At 42.4% G+C, this 20,869-nt stretch overlaps 2 protein-coding genes across 2 annotated transcripts in view; one reads left to right on the top strand and one right to left on the bottom strand.

Moving 5' to 3' along the window:
- Positions 1 to 237: 237 nt before the first annotated feature.
- NOPCHAP1 (NOP protein chaperone 1) lies at positions 238 to 15,658 on the top strand. Its single transcript, XM_054033003.1, has 4 exons — positions 238 to 666; positions 4,922 to 5,008; positions 6,855 to 6,991; positions 12,689 to 15,658. The coding sequence occupies exons 1-4, from the start codon at positions 561 to 563 to the stop codon at positions 12,872 to 12,874; spliced, it is 516 nt and encodes a 171-aa protein (XP_053888978.1). The 5' UTR covers positions 238 to 560; the 3' UTR covers positions 12,875 to 15,658.
- The window catches only part of ALDH1L2 (aldehyde dehydrogenase 1 family member L2), a 57,705-nt gene continuing 52,133 nt past the window's right edge, over positions 15,298 to 20,869 (bottom strand). The window contains exons 22-23 of the mRNA XM_054032974.1: positions 19,328 to 19,527; positions 15,298 to 16,037 (exon numbers count right to left, since the gene is read on the bottom strand). Coding sequence (XP_053888949.1) covers positions 15,982 to 16,037; positions 19,328 to 19,527 — 256 coding nt within the window. The 3' untranslated portion in view covers positions 15,298 to 15,981. The remainder of the gene's footprint in view (positions 16,038 to 19,327; positions 19,528 to 20,869) is intronic.

Genomic DNA, 20,869 nt, shown 5'->3' with positions numbered 1-20,869 from the left:
CTACTACCACCTCTGCAGCCTGTTTGGCCAGGCTATGTGATGGCCCATAGCAGTTTCTCGGGGTGGCCTCCTCTATGAGGCACATGTATCCGTTCCTCACCAGACCACGCCCTATGAAAAGCCTGGCTGCACGGGCTGAGCCTAAGGGTGTGCAATGAAATAGCCCTGGCAGGCCCCAGGCTGCCGGGTTGTAAAACAGGGGTGTACATGCTGGGGCCTCTCAGGCTCTGGCCCTTCCCCCTCTGGCCGGGTCCTAGAGCTGGGGCTCCAGCCCCAGCCTGAATGTCTACACTGCAATCATCAGAGGGGTAGCCCGGCTGCTCCCTTGCCGTGTAGCCAGACCCAGACAATCCCTCCCAGGGCTGAGTCTCCCACTGACGTCAAGGGACGCTTGGCCGCGCCTGGGCAGCGAGAGACTCCCGAGCGCTGGGGGCTGCCTCGCCCCGAGCTGCGCTGGCTCCTCCGGGCTCCAGGAGGCGCTGTGGCGCAGCCCGAGGCAGCTAGTCTGTGGCTAGAGCGGAGCCCCGTCGGCATCCGGATCCCCGACACCCCCCGCGCATATGGAAGAAAGCGGCGCGCGTAGGCCCGAGACCCCGATGGCGCTGAAGGAAAGTGCCGCGGGCGCCGCTGCCTCCAGGGAGCTGCTGTCCGTGGGGCGCGGAGGAGGTAGCCGGTCCTGAGCCGCCCCGTCCCCGGGCTGGGGCGGGAGGGAGCCTCCGCCTGCGGGCAAGAAGCGGGGCGGGGAGGCGGTTTGCTCGCGCGCGCGGTCTGGTGTCGCCCCCACTTTTCAGCGATGGTGGCGACAAGCGGGCGGGTAACGCGGCCCGAGAGCAGCGCGCGCTGCCTGCGCGACAGCTGTTGTGCAAGCCGCGACCACGCGGCACCGCCCGGATTCAGCTTGACCGGCAGGCGGCCTCGGGTGGGAGGGGCAGGGTGGCGGGGGCCCAGCTTGTTGGGGGGCGGAAGGTCTCGGTTTCCGCTCGCCCCACCCCCATGAAACGCTCTCAGCTCCGCAGGCCGCCTGCACGTGCCCTGGAGAAGGCAAAGCACAGGCTCGCGCTGGCCCTTTCAGCAGCGTCCGCTGAGGCTCCGGGAAGCCGCTGAGACCAGAACTGACCCGTGCTGACGGGGCGGGGGGGGCGAATAGTAAAGTTCCTGCCAAATTTCTTTTTTGTGGTGGGGGGGGGGCACCCAAACTAGTCGCAAATGTTGGCCGAATTCGGCGCATAGTTTTGGCCGGAAATATAAAAAAACCCTGAAAACAAAATTTTGGGCAGTGTTGAAATGGTTCGGTTTTGAACGTGTTAAAACCATCAGTATTTCCTAAATGCATCCGAAGAAGTGGGCTGTAGTCCACGAAAGCTTATGCTCTAATAAATTTGTTAGTCTCTAAGGTGCCACAAGTACTCCTGTTCTTTTTGCTAAATGAAATGTTGATTAATCAAGAGTTTTCTGGTTTTCATATTGGGAAGAAGAGCTGGGGGGAAAACAGTTTTCATAGAATCATAGGACTGGAAGGGACCTCGAGGGGTCATCTAGTCCAGTCCCCTGCACTCATGGCAGGACAAAGTATTATCTAGACCAGAGGGGGGGGGGGGGGGGCAAATTACAGCCTGTGGGCCACATCCGACCCGCAGGACCCTTCCCTCTGGCCCCTGAGCTCCTGCCAGGGAGCGGTGTCAGGACAGGCTTGCGGAGGAACCAGCCCAACTCCCCCACGGCAGCAGCATGGTGAGCGGGGTGGAGGGTAGCCTCTGACCCCTTCCCTTTTGCTCCCCTCCCTCCCTCGCAGTCACAGTTCCCCCAGCGCCTGGGCAGTGCGTCTGTAGCTCCTGCGGGCGGCATAGCTATAGCGCCACCAGACCTGGTGCTCCAGGGTGAGGCAGTCAGGGGGTGGGGAGCAGGGGGAGTTCCGGGGAGGCAGTCAAGGGGCCTGGGCCCTGCTGCCAGGGACAGGGGCATAGCAAGCCAGGGCCCCCCTCCAGCCCCAGCATGCTTGGCCCCTGTCCCCAGCAGTCAAGCCCAGATAGGGAGTGAGTCCTGCCCGACTGCCAGGGAGAGTAGCCAAACGAGCAGGGGAAATGCACAGGGAAAGCATTGAGTCCCTCTTTCCCCCACCCCACAGGTAATGAGCAGGGAGGGTTGGATGGGGGTGGAGGTTCCGGGGGTGATGAACAGGGGGAATTGGATAGGGGACAAGTGTCCCGTGGGGTTGGTCAGGGGGCAGAGAACAGGGGTGTTCGGACAGGATGCGAGAGTTCTGGGGGGTTGGATGGGGGTGGGGGTTCTGGGGGCTGGATAGGAGGCAGGGGCCAGGCCACGTCTCACTGTTTGGGGAGGCATAGCCTCCCCCGGCCCTCCGTACAATTTTTGTACCCGATCAAAAAGTTTGCTCACTCCTGATCTAGGCCAGGGGTAGGCAACCTATGGCACATGTGCCGAAGGCGGCACGCGAGCTGATTTTCAGTGGCACCCCCACTGCCCAGGTCCTGGCCACCGGTCCGGGGGGACTCTGCATTTTAATTTAATTTTAAATGAAGCTTCTTAAACATTTTAAAAACCTTATTTACTTTACATACAACAATAGTTTAGTTATATATTATAGACTTAAAGAAAGAAATCTTCTAAAAACGTTAAAATGTATTACTGGCATGCAAAACCTTAAATCAGAATGAACAAATGAAGGCACGCCACTTCTGAAAGGTTGCCGACCCCTGATCTAAACCGTCCCTGACTGGGGATTTTTAAGAGCAGGTTAGACAAACACCTATGATGGAGATTCCACAACCTCCCTAGGCAATTTATTCCAGTGCTTAACCACTTTGACAAGAAGTTTTTCCTAATGTCTAACTTAAACTGCTCTTGCTGCAATTTAAGCCCATTGTTTCTTGTCCGATCCTCAGAGGTTAAGAACAATTTTTTTCCCTCTTCCTTGTAACAGCCTTTTGTGTACTTGAAAACTGTTATCCTGTCCCCTCTCAGGGCTTGTCTACACTACTGTGCACAGGGTCCATTTAAGATATGCAACTTCAGCTACGTGAATAGCGTAGATGAAGTCGACATACTTAGATCTACTTACTGTGGTGTTTCCCCTGTGGTAAGTTGACAGCTGACGCTCTCCCATTGACTCCGCTTGCGCTTCTTGTTCTGGTGGAGTACCGGAGTCAAGGGGAGAGCGCGATAAATCAACCCCTGCTGGATAGATCGCTGCCCGCCGATCCGGCGGGTAGTGTAGACAAGCCCTCAGTTTTCTCTTTTCCAGACTAAACAAACCTAATTTTTTTCAATCTTCCCTCATCGGTCATGTTTTCTAGACCCTTAATCATTTTTGTTGCTCTTCTCTGGACTTTCTCCAATTTGTCCACATCCTTTCTGAAATGTGGCACCCGGAACTGGACACTATACTCCAGTTGAGACCTAATCAGCGCGGAGTAGAGTGGAAGAACTACTTCTCGTGTCTTGCTTACAACATTCCCGCTAATACATCCCAGAATGATGTTTGCTTTTTTTTTTTTGCAGCAGCGTTACACTGTTGACTCATATTTAGCTTGTGATCCACTAAGACGCCCAGATCCCTTTCTGCAGTACTCCTTCCTAGGCAGTCATTTCCCATTTTGTATGTGTGTAACTGATTGTTCCTTCCTAAGTGGAGTAGTTTGCATTTGTCCTTATTGAATTTCATCCTGTTTACTTCAGACAGTTTGTCCAGAGCATTTTGAATTTTAATTCTATCTTCCAAAGCACTTGCAACCCCTCCCAGCTTCGTATCATCCACAAACATTAGACGTGTACTCTCTATGCCATTATCTAAATCGTTGATGAAGATATTGAACAGAACCGGACCCAGAATCGATTCCTGCGGGACCCCACCCATTATGCCCTTCCAGCATGACTGTGAACCACTGATAACTACTCTCTGGGAATGATTTTCCAACCAGTTATGCATCAGTTTTGGTTTGAAACTAATTTTTTAAAATTATTTTTTGGTTTGACTACCTCAGGGGTGTCCAACCTGTGGGTCTTCAGAAGTTAATATGCGGCTCCTTGTATAGGCACCGAGTCTGGGGCTGGAGCTACAGGCGCCAACTTTCCAATGTGCTGGGGGATGCTTGCTGCTCAACCCCTGGCTCAGCCACATGCCCTGCCCCCACTCCCTCCCCTGCCCCTGCCGTGCCCTCGCTCCTCCCCCCAGAGCCTCCTGCATGCCACAAAACAGCTGATTGGGAGGTGCAGGGAGGGAGGGAGAGGCACTGACTGGCATGACTGCCGGTGGGTGGGAGGCACTGGGAGCTGATGGGACGGGGGGGCTGCTAATGTATTACTGTGGTTCTTTGGCAATATACATTGGTAAATTCTGGCTCCTTATCAGGTTCAGGTTGGCCACCCTTGGACTACCTAGTGGAAAAATCAGTTATTCCTGCAGGTCTAATATTGATCCTCCCTAGCTTGTGGGATCTGATGAGATTCTCAGCCCAAGACACTATGCATACATATTATTTTAATGCAAAGGCTTATCTGTTAATCCCTACATATGTTCCAAAGGAGAACAAGTTAACTATACCTGGTATTGCTGATGTAATGCTAAGTAAATAAGCGAAAAAATACTAAGGATGTACTGTAATGTCAGACCTTTAAAGGACAAAACTAGAAGGGTACTGAATGTTTTCAAACTTCTGATAGGATAAAGAAATCATTCTAAAATAAACTTTTAAAGGTCTCATTTTAATTAGTGATAAGTAATTCCCTTGAAATCGGTCATCCTGTTTTCTGTATTAAGAGTTGACTAGTTAAATTGTCCAACTAATGAAAACTTTCTTAAATTGTCTCTGTTTTCTGGTGCAAATCTTGTGAAATATCTAAATAAGGGAGCTAGTATCACATTGGTAAATAGTGAAATAACTGATGTAATTTTTCTTTGTAGGTATTCATGACACACTGTTGATTAACTCAAAACATGCCAGCAAAAAGGTCTCAAATTTAGAGACTGTTAGGATACCAAGAAGTAACAGTAAGTGCATCTTTTCCTAAGGACTATATTGATCACTGTTTAAGTTGCTTTGTGAGCTTGAAAAGCATATAACCATGACTACATCTAACGTTAATTTAGCCGACTACTGAAGCAGTTAGCATTTGAAAATAATTAACAGAATAAGTTTTAAATAGTTTTAAACCTATTTTTGCTACTTGTGAATCTGCAAATTTCTCTGTTGCGGTTGCCGATATGGATGTTTTCCCCCTCTATTTATGTTGGAGCTTGAAGCTAACTAGGCCTTTTTTACTCCCCACATAAAATGGGCACAGTTCTCAGAATATTTCTAATGTAGTTAACTGACTCATCCTGCAGAGGGAGCACAAAGCATTAATTCCGCATAATTTTTTGTAAACATTTGGTGGTTTAGGGCCTAGTGCTACAAACCCCCACTGGTGTCAGAGGGAGTATTTCAGTATGTAGAGGGCTTGCAAGATTGAACCTCTGGCGTTATATTTCCAAGTAGTGTAAAAATGGACCTCTAATATTGAAACTACTTTCTTAACCTCACTTTTTAAAAGAATACTGTCAAAATCAATAAGCCAGATTACTCATTTGTCTATTCAGTGATCTCATTGAATGGCTTCAGAGAAGGTATTTTTCTGCATTTGATCCATGTGCCTTGTCCCTTAATCAAAGACACAGAGTTAACTGGCACTGTTGTCTGATTGTGGTATAAAGTGACACATCTTCAGGATTTTTATTCTTTTCACAGAAGACAAATTATTAGTAATTTCTCAGCCTTGGATTGTATTTGCTTAGTGTGCAAAGGGCGTCTACTTTTCATATAACCATTCTAATCTCTGTATTCAAAACCAATTTGCTAGTATAAAGTATTGGACGCTAGTATATCTTTTTAAAATAATCATTCCTTTTTAATAACCTTTCAAAATTATCTTCAGCTTGTAATTGAGATGATAAAGGAGGAAATATGGAGTTCTTTCTTTGACAGAACTCTATGGGGAGAGTCAGTGTGGCATAAAGTAGTAGTTTGTAAGGGACTTTACTGGAGTTGAATCAGAATAGTGCAGCCTTACGACAAGAGAGGGAAAAGGCTATTTGAAAAAAGTGTGGAAGTATAATGTTAATCTGCAAGTGGAAGGGTTGACTCATCCATGGAGGGGACATGGCCATGACCTATCATATAGCAAAGACGTTGCAACATTGGTGGGAAATCCCATGGAGCTTGGCAACATCCCTGCAAAAGGCCAGCTCCTCCATGCTGTTACCTACACTGCCTATCCACCTTGGCTGCCTTCTTGGCAGCATAACACACTTGGTAGAAAGCTGCTTCTGAGGTTGCTTTCTCCTATCAGCAGCACAGCTTTCTTGACAGTTGTGCCATCACTGACCCCCCCCCCCCCCCCCCAAATCTTCTTTTGGACCCTGCCCCTTTGCTCCAAGATGGGAGAAGGTAAGGTACAGTACTTCACAGGAACTAATATTGACGTGGAGCATCCTGAGTATTTCATTTTTTTTGGTGTGTGTTTAAAACAATAGAATTTTGCTATGAAGCATCTGTTGGACTTGCCATATTTTAGTTTTTCAAAAAGGTCAAATAAAAGCCATGACATGACTCCCTTAGTGAACCATTTGGACTGATGCACAAGATCCATGATATTCTGATCTGTATGTGCCCTGGAAAGTTGAGCAATCTGGTCAATAAAGTAGTAACTTTATTCCCCAAATGAATGGTTAAATATTGTAGACAACTTGAAGGTTCAAAATTAAAACAGTTAAATCCTGTGTTAATAAGATATTCATGTCTTTGTACTGCAAAATCTAAATATGCATATATGGTACAATCTCACTATTTCTACCTTAGTTTTGGACAGAGTTCAGAGCTTTCTACCGCAGATGGCCCTTGCAAACAATGAGCTAAGAAGAGAAATGGCAACCGCTCCAGCTCATCAGTTTGATATTGAAAATCTAGACAGCTGCCTTGAAAATATTATAGAAATGGTAAATATATTTCTTGTGTTTTGCTTTTGTAAAGTAAATTTAGTGCTGTGGTGTAAAACTCTTCACTCAGTTTTAGGATGGGTTCGTTTGAAAAATAAAGCTCCGAGTTTCCTCCTTTATATTCCTTTATAATTTTGATCTGAAACTAGCCTAAATGTAAAGCAAAGTATGCTACTTGCTCTTCATGACATAGTAATCTTGTCCATCACTGAAACTTGACGATAAACTACTTTATCTCGAGCAATTTAAGCCCAGAATATGAATTGCCTCTAAAGCTCTAATCCTGGCAACAAGTAACTTTTGTAATTATAGATAGTAATTTAAAGAGATTAAGTTTTTGTTTTCAAAATAATCTGACTTCTGATTAATCGTAATTTAAGATTGTATAGTAAGTAACAATAACAAGTGTTCTGTTATGTTTAAGGGACACTTTTAAGTACCATATATACTCTTCATTAGCCCGTTCGTTTATGCCGACCCCCCAAAATGGATAGGTAAAAATAGCAAAAACTGTATGACCCTTTCATAAAATGACCCTGTATTTCAGGGGTTGGAAAACTTTGGCTCCCAGCCCGTCAGGGTGAGCTGCTGGCGGGTTGGGACGTTTTGTTTACTTGGAGCGTCTGCAGACATGGAGCCCCTCAGCTCCCCATGGCTGCGGTTCGCCGTTCCCAGCCAATGGGAACTGCAGGAAGTGGCGTGCCACTTCACGCAGCTCCCATTGGCTGGGAACGGCGAACCGCGGCCACGGGGAGCTGAGGGGCTCCATGCCTGCAGACGCTCCAAGTAAACAAAACCACAATGTATTAGATCAAGGATCGGCAACCTTTGGCACGCCGGTTTGTTTACCTGCCGTGTCCGCAGGTTCGGCCAATCGCGGCTCCCACTGGCTGCGGTTTGCGGCCCCAGGCCAATGGGGGTGGCAGGAGGCAGCACGGGCCGAGGGATGTGCTAGCCGCCGCTTCCCGACACCCCCATTGGCCTAGAGCGGCGAACCGTGGCCAGTGGGAGCTGCGATCGGCCGAATCTGCGGACACAGCAGGTAAAGAAACCGGCCCGGCCTGCCAGGGTGCTTACCGTGGCGGGCTGCGTGCCAACAGTTGCCAATCCCTGTATTATTCAATTCAATGATTCCATAGAGTTTAAAATCATCAATTTTGGTGTAGACCTGTTTATAAGCTGACCCACGCTCTTTGATGCTTCACATTTTTACCAAAAATATTCGGCTTATGAACGAATATATACGGTAGTTTAAGGCCCAAAATCTAGGTCTCGTGTATGTCAAGTATAACAAAACTTAAAAATCTTAATTATGATCTCTCAAATTTTATTGGAAACTCTTGTATTTATTTCAACATCCCTCTCCAGTGTTTTAACTGAAATACTGCAGCATTATGCTAATGTCTGAGAACCCCAACGAGAAACTGATTATATCCAAAACATGAAAAATAGCTAAGTCTGTTTTCATTATCTAGGGCTGAGACAATTGTGAAATGTAAATAGTGGAAGAGTGAATTAGATTCTGGAAGTTGTTTTAAGAATCTAATGTGAAATTAGTAGAACAAGTAAGGGAGCTTTGTTTTTGTTTTAAGTATTTGTCTGTTTTCAAATGTCTCTATAAAAAGCTTAATCATAGAGTTTAAGGCCAGAAGGGAGCACTAGATCATCTAGGCTGATCTCTTGTATATCACAGACCATCAACTTCACCCAGCACCCACACACTACACCCAACCATCGTAATGTTTGAAGTATTGCAACCCAAAGGAGATTATTAGCCTATTATGTGTCCCCCATACACACAATAGGAGGGACCAAGGTGCACCAGTTCTCGAGGCCCCCACAATGTTAGGGAAATGATTGAGATATACCCAGACAATCCTGGCAAGCGACCTGCACCCACAAAAAGTAGAGGAAGGAAACCCTCCTGCCCCCAGATCACTGCCAATCTCATCTGGGGGAAATTCCTTCCTGACCCGACCTCACATATGACCATCAGCTAGACCCTGAACATGCAAGCAAGAACCAGCCAGCCAAGCACCTGAGAGAGAATACTTGGTGCTGCCTCCAAGTCCTGGTTCACCCCTCTCGGTGTCCCATCTCCAGCCATGGCCATCCCTGATGCTTCAGAGGAAGGAGATTTAAAAAAAAAACCTCCCAGAATACATTGCGGGAAGGGGGGTGGGGGGAATCCCTTCCTGACGTTTGCGGATGGCAGACTGAACCACCAACATGAACTTCAGGAATTTAAGACCTAAACCAGAAGTGAGCCCCAGACCTGCTGTGTCCTGCCCCCTACCAGCACGAGCAATCCCGTCATACAACCACACTCATAAATTTGCCCAGCTCTCACTCAAAACTAATCAATTTGTTTGCCCCCACAGCTCTAATTTCGAGGCTCTTCCAGAACCTCACTCCTCTGATAGTTACAAAACTTCTAATTTAAAGCCTAAATTTGTTAATGGCAAGTTTATATCCATTTGTTCTTGTGCCTACATCATCCTTTAGTTCAAATAGCTCTTCACCCTCCCTGGTATTTAGCCCCCTAATGCATCGGTTCTCAACCATGGGTCTGGGGGCTGCAAGCAGGTTTCAGGGGGGCCGCCAAGCTGGGCCAGCATTAGACTTGCTGGGACCTAGAGCAGAAAGCCGAAGCCCCGCCACCCGGGGCTGAAGCCTGAGCAATGTAGCTTCACGGGGCCCCTGTGGCATGAGGTCCCAGGCAATTGCCCTGCTTGCTACCCCCTTATGCTGGCCCTGGCTTTTCTATGCAGAAAACTAGTTATTGTGGCACAGGTGGGCAGTGGAGTTTTTATAGCATGTTGCGGGGTGGAGAGAGGCGCTTCACAAAGAAAGGTTGAGAATCCCTGCACTAGTGTATGTGTAGAGCGCAACCATATCCCCTCTCAGCCCGCTTTTTGCTAGATTAAACAAACCAAACTCGTCCTCATTAGATAGGCCCTCCGTTCCCCTGATGATTCTAGTAGATCTGTTTCTCTTCCAGTTTAAATTCATCTTTCTTGAACATGACTGACCAGAATTGTACACATAACTCCAAATGAGGTCTTACCAGTGCCTTGTACAATGGCATTAATACTTCACTATCTATTGGAAAAGCCTCGCCTGATATATTCTAGGATCACAGTTGCCTTTTTCACAGTGCATCACATTGGTGGCTTATAGTCATCCTGTGATCAACCCATACTCTCGGGTCTCTTTTCTCTGTCGTTTCCAGTTGATAATCCCCCAGTTTGTAGCAGAAATTACTATTAGACCCTAAGTGCATGACCTTGCACTTAGTACTACTGAATTTCATCCCATTTCTGTTACTCCAGTCTTCAGGGTCATCCATATCTTTCTGTATAACATTTTAACAGCAATAAACAGAAAGCACATGTCAAAAGGTCTTATGGTTACAGTGCTTCTTGCAGTAATTCAATACATTTAATAAAAGTTCAGCTTTCTTATGACTGATCTCACCATGCAGGTTGTATGTTTGTTTTGTTTTTTATATGGGGGGGGGGGTGTCGGACCTAGGATAACAGCTTTGGTTAGATGCAAATTTTTCGTACTTGTCAAAAATTTTATACAGCTTCTCATCTTGAAATATGATCCCTTTTTTTAGGGCTGTCAAGTGATTAAAACAATCGCGTGATTAAACAATAACAGAATACCATTTATTTAAATGTTTTTGGGTGTTTTCTACTTTTTCAAATGTATTGATTTCAGTTACAACACAGAATACAAAGTGCACAGTGCTCACTTTATTTGTTTTTGATTACAAGTGAAAAAACAAATACACCTTATACAAGTACTGTAGTGCAATCTCTATCATGAAAGTCAAACTTTCAAATGTAGAATTATGTTAAAAAACAAAACAAACTTATATTCAAAAATAAAACACTATAAAATTTTAGAGCCTGCAAGTCCGCTCACTCCCACTTCTTGTTCAGCCAATTGCTGAGACAAGCAAGTTTGTTTACATTTGCAGGAGATAATGCTGCCCACTTCTTGTTTACATTGTCACCTGAAAGTGAGAACAGGTGTTTTCATGGCACTGTTGTAGCCAGCGTCGCAAGATATTTATGTGCCTGAGGCACTAAAGATTTTTATGTCCCTTCATGCTTCAATCACCATTCCAGGGGACATACGTCCATGCTGATGACTGGTTCTGCTCGATAACCATCCAAAGCAGTGTGGACCGATGCATGTTCATTTTCGTTATCTGAGTCAGATGCCACCAGCCAGTGGTTGATTTTCTTTTTTAGTCGTTCAGGTTCTGTAGTCTCCGCATCGGAGTGTTGCTCTGTTAAGACTTCTGAAAGTATGCTCCACACCTCGTGGAAGGCACTTCAGAATCTTAAATCTTGAGTAGAGTGCTGTAGCTATCTTTAGAAATCTCACATTGGTACCTTCTTTGTGTGTTGTGAAATCTGCAGTGGAAATGTTCTTAAAACGAACATGTGCTGGGTCATCATCCGAGACTGCTAGAACATAAAATATATAGCAGAATACAGGTAAAATAGAGCAAGGAGTTCAGTCACAAATTTAATTAACGCTTTTTTTTTTTTTTGAGCATCATCAGCATGGAAGCATGTACTCTGGAATGGTGGCCGAAGCATGATGGGGCATACAAATGTTTAGCATATCTGGTGCATAAATACCTTGCAATGCCAGCTGCATAAGTGCCATGCAAATGCCTGTTCTCAGTTTCTGGTGACATTGTAAATAAGAAGAGCATTATGAGCCTGTAAATGTAAACAAACTTGTTTGTCTTAGTGATTGGCTGAACAAGAAGTAAGACTGAGTGGACTTGTAGGCTCTGAAGTTTTACATTGTTTTGGTTTTGAGTGCAGTTATGTAACAAAAAAATCTACATTTGTAAGTTCTACTTTCATGACAGATTGCACTACAGTACTTGTATGAGGTGAATTGAAAAATACTATTTCTTTGTTTATCATTTTTACAGTGCAAATATTTGTAATAAAAATATGCTTCGATTTCAATTAAACAATACAATATATATGAAAATATAGAAAAACATCCAAACTATTTAATAAATTTCAATTGGTATGCTATTGTTTAACTGCGCAATTAAAACTGTAATTAACTGCGATTCATTTGCGTTAATCGTGTGAGTTAACTGCGATTAATCGACAGCCCTAGTTTTTTGTTTAGAAAATATTCTGATTGTCTTGAATACTTATCAGTGGCACAGCTGTGACTGTGGATGACAACGTTAAACTGTTATGACATGAATTACATTAGCAAAATATGAGAGAGCCCCCTGAAAATTATATTTTCAGACTTGGATTCTTGTCTGAAAAATCCAGCCTTTTGCTCCCTTCTTTTCTCAGTTTAAACCAGAAGCCTTCACTTACCATTCTCTTTTTGCTTCATGTAAATTATTTAAAAACTATTACTTTATTACTGAGCACTACAGGTGCTTAGAATGTATAAACTCATTTTTCATATTTAAACTTTCATGTTTATAGTGATCCCTAAAAAAACTTGCAAATATTTCCAGTCTACTAAGGTCTACTGATTTTTTTTTTTTTTTTTGCATAGCACATAATTGATGACTTTATGGTAAGGATGTTCATGTGTATTAAGGTCCTGGATTTTTTTTAAACAAAAATCATAAAAGCAATATGTAGATATATGGGTTGTCCATTTTTTAAGAACTGTTGTTTCTTGCAGAATGTAGCCTTGGTTGAATTAAGTGGTTCTGACACGGATGAAGAAGAAATAATTTCAGAAGACAGCTCAGAATCTGAAGAGGACAGTTGTGCAACTGATGAAGTTACCATAGACACGATAAAACTTCCAAAACAAAAAGGAGAAAAAGGCAAAATAGAAATTTTGGACAGCAAAGTGAATGAGTAGATAGAACTATTTTCAGATTTCCATTTCTGAATGTATCATGTGTCCTGACTACTTTGAAGGCTTGACCCTTAGAAAACTAGCTAATTTCCAAGTGTGTGTCACCCGGAAACTGGCGAACTCCCAGTCACTTATGTCACTGGAAGTACTGTGTTTAGTAGGGTGGAGAGTTTCTTATGGCTGGGAGGAAAGCTGGAGCTCTTAGAACTAAGTCCAGACCTATCCCCCAAGCTATATAGAAATGAGTTGCATCAGGAGGTCAGGGTGGGGAAGAAACAGCATGAAACTTAGTAATTCGAGAGGCTGCACTGTAAAGCTTGGCAAGAAGTGTGAAGTTCTTGGCCTGTTGCGAGGTGAAGAACAGGTTACTAGGGTGTGGGGGTACGTACTTCAGGAGAGGAAAACAAGTAGATTGGAGGAAGACACAGCTTGTGTTTTGAGATGGGAATAAATATGCTAAGATACTAAAGTATTATATACTTGTCTTCACTAGCAAATACTAAAAATGACCACACTCAGTGCTTCAAGAGTTAAGTCAGGAAATATGCCTAATTTATTCTTGCCTCCTTAATTTTATAGGGAGCAATTTGGGCTATTTTACTGTATGTAGTTTAGTTGTGTTTTGCTTTTCAAATGATGTATCTGAATGTAACTTGTTTCTCAAAGAAACAGTATTTTATATAATAATGTTATATTACTGTATTTACTTAGCTATAGAAGATTGACTAGCAAGCTGCAGTTAAGCACAGGATTTAAAATCCATACTGTTTGGAACATTTGACCAAGATAATGATTTCCATTTCCAGTCTTTGTTGAAGAGCATGTCCTCTTATCTTTTTTTATTAATAGGAAAAATAAAATCTTACTGGCATCAATTACTATTGTGATTCAATTTATGGATTATTTTAGCTAAATTATTAGTCCAAAGCAGGTCCTTTGATGCATGTTGCTAATAATCAATCTTTCTGAAAAGCAGCAGCACTTGGGATATGGGCTGTATAAGATACAGTGCTGAGGTGGTTAGTTTCCACTTATTAATTATGGTACGTTAGAATTAAACGGTTCAAAGAGTTTTAAATCTGGAGGGAAACTGGCCTAAGATGCAACACTGGACTGCTAGTCTCACACATCACTTTAACATTGCTTCCCACTGGAAGGAGATTTAGACATGCCAGTTTTACTCAGCACAACTATTTAATGACCCATATCTATACACATTATTTCTTGTGTCTCTGGCTGTTGTATCAAAGAACCTCCTAAATATCTGTCAACTGACAAAATCCAAAGCAGTTGGGGAACTAGTATGGTTGTCTGTTGAAGGTACTGTTTCTGTGGTAAATTAAACACTTTAAGGTACCTTTATTTGGATAGCCTGGATACTGTTTTTATACTAAGGTTTGCAGTATAGACTAATTTTACTCAATTGCATTTCAAATACACTTTGTCAACATGCAAAGTGAAGGAATTATGCGGTGATTTAATGGTACATTGCACAATGTGGATACAGCTTGTTTATAATGTCACACTTCATAAACCTTGCTTAATGGCTGTGTAAACTGTGTCCAGAACTGCATATTTAACTTTGTGGACCATGTTGATGTGCCTGATAAATTGAAGGTAAAAAATTGTCTTGTGGCTAGACCACTTTTACTACAAAAACATATTCCACATTAATTTGTCTAACATTGGGCTATTTAAGTAGGAAAATAATTACATAGAGCTAACATAAACAGATAATTTTGTTCTTGTGAAACCAGCTAGAGATGAGCAAAAAAAATTATTATTTTTTTTCGTTTGGTAGCTGAATTGGAAAAAAACAACAAAATTGGTTCATTTCAAACTGACAATTTGTTTTTTCTTGCCAAAACAAAACAATGTTGTTTGAATCAATTCTAACTGACACTTTGAAACACTTTGTTTAGACTTTAAATATTTTCCTTTAGAAGAAAAAAAGGAAAAAAAAACAAACCCAGCAGCAACTATTTGCTAAATTTACACATGGCTTTGGTCTGACCAAAACTGTAGTTTTCAGGAAACTTACTGTTCACTGAAAAAACTTCACTGGGCTGTAATACCTGTTTTCAGAAGGTACATACATTTGGAACACTGTTCAGCTGATCTCACAAACTAATTAAAATATTGGCTGTAGCATGCTGTAGCTTTGTGGTACAGTAGTTTCTCTTAAAATGTTTCTTAAAGTACAGAATGTGCAAAGTTATGTTCATTATCTTGAAAAAACACTTCGTCATTATATCAGATATCCTTTCTATTTAGTACTTGACAAGTAAAAAATACAGTTAATATCTGACTTTATAGCATAGTAACTGCCTAATGCCATAATCTTGCGTTAAATTCTCCTTGAGGTAAAGCGAGTGCATGTAATGTGAAATAATTATGCCACATACAATAATGATAGCAGACATATACACAGACACAGCTGGTTTAAATCTATTAATGTAACCACCATTCACAATCCCATACAAATTGCACATTTGCAAAAAGATAGAAAATATTTTCAGTAACTTCAGCTTAATATTCATAGTTTAACAAAGATCATAAGTGCACTTTCTTGCATTTATTTACATTTTATGGCACTAAGGTTTCCAATACTGCTGAAAAGTCAGAGCTGTATGCTTTTGTTGAAAAACTTGAACTGTTTTATAACAAAACTGTATAATGTGCATTTTAAAGTACAGTTTTAAGAGAATTTTAATGACTAAATGTATGTTAAAAGGTTTAAAATGATCATGTAAAATACATCTCATATTAATAAAAAACTTAGGCACATCATGGGCCCAATCCTTGAGTCTTACATAAGCAATCTCCCATTGCCTGAGTTAAGAACAACTCGGAAGGTTTAGGTATGTGGACATTTAGCTAAGTAAAGACCAAATTCTAGTTCCACTAAAGTAAGTTGCCAAATTCCTTGTGACTTCAGTGGGGCTAGAATTTGGTCCTTACAATTTTCCATGGATAAATACTATTTGCTTTTTGTTAGTGATACTACTTCAGAAAGTATATCCTGGGCATTGTATTAAGTGCTTAACAGAGTACTTAAAATTCAGGCTGTCAGCAAGGGGGTTGTTTGGCAGTCAGGCTGAGCTGTTTCTTTAATACTCCACAGTTACAGCTTTAGTTCTGAGGTACTCATGAAGAGCTTCTTCACCTATGGAAGATCAAAATGTGAAGCAGTTATACCATCAGTTTAAAGGAATAGTCAGAAGACTTAGTTTTAACCACTTAACAGGAATTCTGAACTGTTGTTTGCTAAGTGCTTAGGTACTTTGCATTTGCATGTTCCAATAGTTTGTGGCCAAGGAATTACTTTTTTTTTTTTTTAGATAAATAGACTGAGTATATTCTAAAATACTCCACACTTATCCCATTGACTGTAAATTAAACTCTTTTTGAAGCTGAAAAAATCACTTTAGCAATAATACAATATATCATAATCTGATTACTGTCTATTATAGTACCAAAACACTGTCCTATCCACTTTAGAAGTTCCCCTGAAGAGCTTCTCCCCCTCACACACCCTCTCCCCAAGACAGTTTGGAGTTGCAGCTTTCCTAAGATGCATTATAATGGGGCTTCTTCCTGTGAACATTTAGAGGTTGTATTCCCTTTGCACTTTACAAGGTCCTCGGGAACTAAGTCAAGACCTCCTGTGGTGCACTTGGCTCTCTGACTGACATCTTACATTCTTGAGTTTTGCCTAAAGGTGAATGTTTCTGGAAAGTTTGACCAAAATTGTCTGTCTAGCCTTAGTGGGGAAATAGATTGCTTTATGCTTAAAAAAACAGAAAGGAAAAACTGACACTCCCACACACACCCTCTCAAAAATACCCCACAACAGCATCAAATTGACATGTCAGAGTTGTAAAAAAAACCACCTCAAGCTTAATAATACCATTGTAAGTAGGATAGGTTATAGACATGCATTTTTTTTTACTTGCAGGAGAGGGTAATTTTTTTTTATTTTATTTTATTTTATTTTTTTTTTTTTGCTCAAAATATTTTCTGACATACTCCCTGGTGTATCCAATATAAATTTTATCTGCTATATAAATATCAACACCTTAATACAGACGCCCCCCGACTTACACAATCGTTCCGTTCCAGAAAGCCTTGCGTAACTCAAATTTTGTGTAAGTTGGAAACTTATACCCGTATGCAAACTAGACACAATCAACTCAGGATTAAATAAGGACTGGGAATGGCTGAGCCATTACAAACATTGAATCTATCTCCCCTTGTAAGTATTCTCACACTTCTTATCAACCTGTCTGTACTGGGCTAGCTTGATTATCACTTCAAAAGTTTTTTTTCTCTTACTTAATTGGCCTCTCAGAGTTGGTAAGACAACTCCCACCTGTTCATGCTCTCTGTATGTGTGTATATATATCTCCTCAATATATGTTCCATTCTATATGCAGCCGAAGAAGTGGGCTGTAGTCCACGAAAGCTTATGCTCTAATAAATTTGTTAGTCTCTAAGGTGCCACAAGTACTCCTGTTCTTTTTGCGGATACAGACTAACACGGCTGCTACTCTGATACCTGTTATACCCGTATGTTACGCAAAAATTTCTGCAACTCGAAAAGCCTATTTCTGGCTTGCAGAACTTTTTCCGTAAGTGCGAATTTGCGTTTGTCGGGTCTTGCATAACCCAGGGAGCTTCTGTACTTTGTGTTCTATGGCTATGTTTAAGTGAGATACTAAATAAACCAAAGTTGGGCTTTTAAATCCATATTTATTTAGGCACCTGCCTAGTTTTTCAAAAGTGCTGGGCACTCAACCACTCCCACTGAGGTATTTTTGAAAATCATCTATCTCCTTTAAAAGTCAAAAAGCTCAAGAAATTCAGAGTAATTAGATTTAGAAAGCTACATGATGTGTATGGAATAGTTTGGGAGAAATAGCCCCATAATATGTTGGCAAAAGTCAGTCTCAAAGATGTGAGAATGTTAATGGCAGTGAGAGGGTCATGTAGAGAAGTGTCATGTATGTGTATGTTAGGGGGACGAAAAAACATGAGTCAATGGAAACTCATATTGATACAAAGGGGGCCACTGTATGAACATATAGCCACATTACCTATAAGTAGAGAGGGGTTTTTAGTGAAAGATATGTGGGTGGGCAGGGTGCCCTGAAGGTGAATGGAAGCCAAAAGTAAGCTTCAGCACTAGTATGGGTCAGGGACACACAATTTAAGATCCTTGGGTAAATGGATTCTTAAGTCTGATTTCCTGTCTAGTGATTTTTTTAGTAATATTAGTCCTAATGTTAGTTTAACTACCTTCTTAACGTTATAGTGTGTTTAATTTGCCAAATAAAATCTGGTTTTGATTTTAAGCCAGTCTGAAATTAAGTAAGTTTTGAAAATGAAAGGGGAGTTAATAACGGGGGACTGGAGGGAGACAGGAGCTTCAGTGTATGCTTGGGTCTGGAAGAGACCACAGTCAATTTCCTTGAACTATGTCAAACAAGGGCTGGTGAGAACCAAACAACCAGAAAACCACTGACCAAAGATAATTCCCATGAAGGTTGTGATGCATTTGGAGCTGCCCACTGATGATTTATTATATGAATGCTGTTTGTTAGCCTGGTTATTGCATGTTTACTGCATGAGGGCTGTCTGGAACACAGGCAGGAAAGAGGGGATGGCTCCAGATAGAAACCTATCAACTGACACCGAAGAGTCACTGACGGACAATGTCAGAATCATTGGGTCTAAAGACTGTTTGAAAGAGGAATACATTAATGTGAACTAGGTACCTTTTAGTTCACACCAGTAGTGTCCACATGGGGTAATTAGCAGTGCAGTGTAGTAGATGAGCCATTAGACACAAGGACCTGCTGGGGGTGTTTAAAGACGTTAGGACTGCACAGGTTACTATTAGGGGATGCTATGCCTTTAGGTAAGGTAGACATGCAATGTAGACTCTCTATTTTTATAATCCTTTTTCTCTAATAAACTTGTTCTCCAACTAAAATAAACACTTTGGTTAAGGAAGCCTGTCTGAGTACTGTATGCTGCTGGTCACAGACTCCCAAATGGAAGAATCGTAAGTGTCCAAATTCAGTTGGACCTGCTGGGTGAGCACAGTTGATACAAGGGAGATACTGTAAGCCAGAATCCAGTTGAAGACTAGAACTGCAAAATTCCACCCTGAGATAGGTAAAGGCATGAGGCCTGATACCTGAGAGGGTGCACTCAAACCAGCAGTGGGTCACAGAGATGCCATTAGCCCCCTAGCTGACAACAGTGTTATTTCTTACATTTTTCCTTGTTTTTTAAGTGTAAAACTTGATCTATCAAGACTTTTATGGGCTTTTTTTCTCCTGTGATGGAAACTGGACAAGGCTTTAAAAAAAAGGGGGGGCGAGGAGGGGGATGAACCATCCGTGTGTATGTGTGTGTGGTGGGGGAGAGGGGTGAAACCAAACTACTTACCTAAATCTTTTCCGAAGCCAGATTGTTTGAATCCACCAAATGGTGCTGCCACATCAGTTTTGTTATATGTGTTAATGAAAACTGTTCCTGCTTCTAGATTTTCACTAACATACAGAGCTTTGCTTAGGTCTTTTGTGAAAACCCCTGAAGCTAAGCCATATTCTGTGTTGTTTGCACGTTTTAACACTCCATCGACATCCCTATAATAATAATAAAAAGAAATCATTTGGCTTCACTGACAGTAAGAGAAACATAACAGAGACTCTGATGTAACAACCTTCTAGCTGCAGTGCAACAGCTTCTTTCCACACCCTTTTTCTTTCTAATCTCTATTTAGCTGTTTTGAAAACATGGCTATTACGTACTAGTCTACTGTTCATCAGTCAGATAGATGAAAATTCACATTACTGTCTCTAATTTATACAGTTTGTAAATTAGATTGCAGAATGCTTAAGATTTATACCAAAAAACCTCAAACAAAATATTGTATTATACATATCAGTTTTGTGCAGCCCCAGTGGAATTCAGGGAATGAAGAAGTACAAAAATGTTTGCAAAGCAGAGCTTTGCAGCAGAACATTAATTTTTGCTAAAATTAGCCCTAACTCTCATTTTGTTGGGGAATAAATTCTTAAAAAGCAAAGCCTTCCATGTAACAAATAAACCTTTTCATGGCATCTTCATTGTGCTAGTTTCTATTTGTACCTTATCCCCAAACAGCTTTAAATATCCTTAGTTGTTTACAAAAATTGAATAAGTTTGATCATAGGTGCCAATTTTTACTTTTCCCCGGGGGTGCACCACCCCTACTCTGCCCCAAGGCCCTACCCCCACTCCACCCCTTCCCCCAAGGCCCCGCCTTCACTCCACCTCTTCCAAGGAGCAGAGGGCGGTTGGATAGGGGGTGGGAATCCTGGGGGGGGCTGTCAGGGGGCGGGGGTGTGGATAGGGGTTGGGGCACTCAGGGGACAGAGAGCAGGGGGGTTGGATAGGGGGCGGGGGTCCCGGGAAGGGACGGTCAGGGGACAAGGAGCGGGGGGGAGGGTTGGATGTGTTGGGAGTTCTGAGGGGGGCAGTCAGGGGGCGGGAAGTGGGAGGGGTCAGATGGGGGGCGGGGACCAGGCTGTTTGGGGAGGCACAGCCTTCTTTACCCAGCCCTCCATACAGTTGCGCACCCCTGATGTGGCCCTCGGGCCAAAAAATATGCCCACTCCTGGTGTAGACGTACTCTAGTAAACCGCAAAAAGAACAGGAGTACTTGTGGCACCTTAGAGACTAACAAATTTATTTGAGCAGTTCCATTCTATGCATCCAATGAAGTGGGCTGTAGCCCACGAAAGCTTATGATCAAATAAATTTGTTAGTCTCTAAGGTGCCACAAGTACTCCTGTTCTTTTTGCAGTTTACTAGTGTGCGGATACAGACTCCACAAACTAAACACAGGGATTATCTCATCCTTTCTGGAATATACCCACTTCTGGAATAAAATACAGTTGTAGTTAAACAGCACATAGTAATGTGACACAACAAACAGTTTGTAAC

Source organism: Malaclemys terrapin, chromosome 1 (genome assembly GCF_027887155.1).
Source record: "Malaclemys terrapin pileata isolate rMalTer1 chromosome 1, rMalTer1.hap1, whole genome shotgun sequence".
NCBI classification, from domain to species: Eukaryota; Metazoa; Chordata; order Testudines; family Emydidae; genus Malaclemys; species Malaclemys terrapin.
This window is presented reverse-complemented; position numbering and strand designations above follow the sequence as displayed.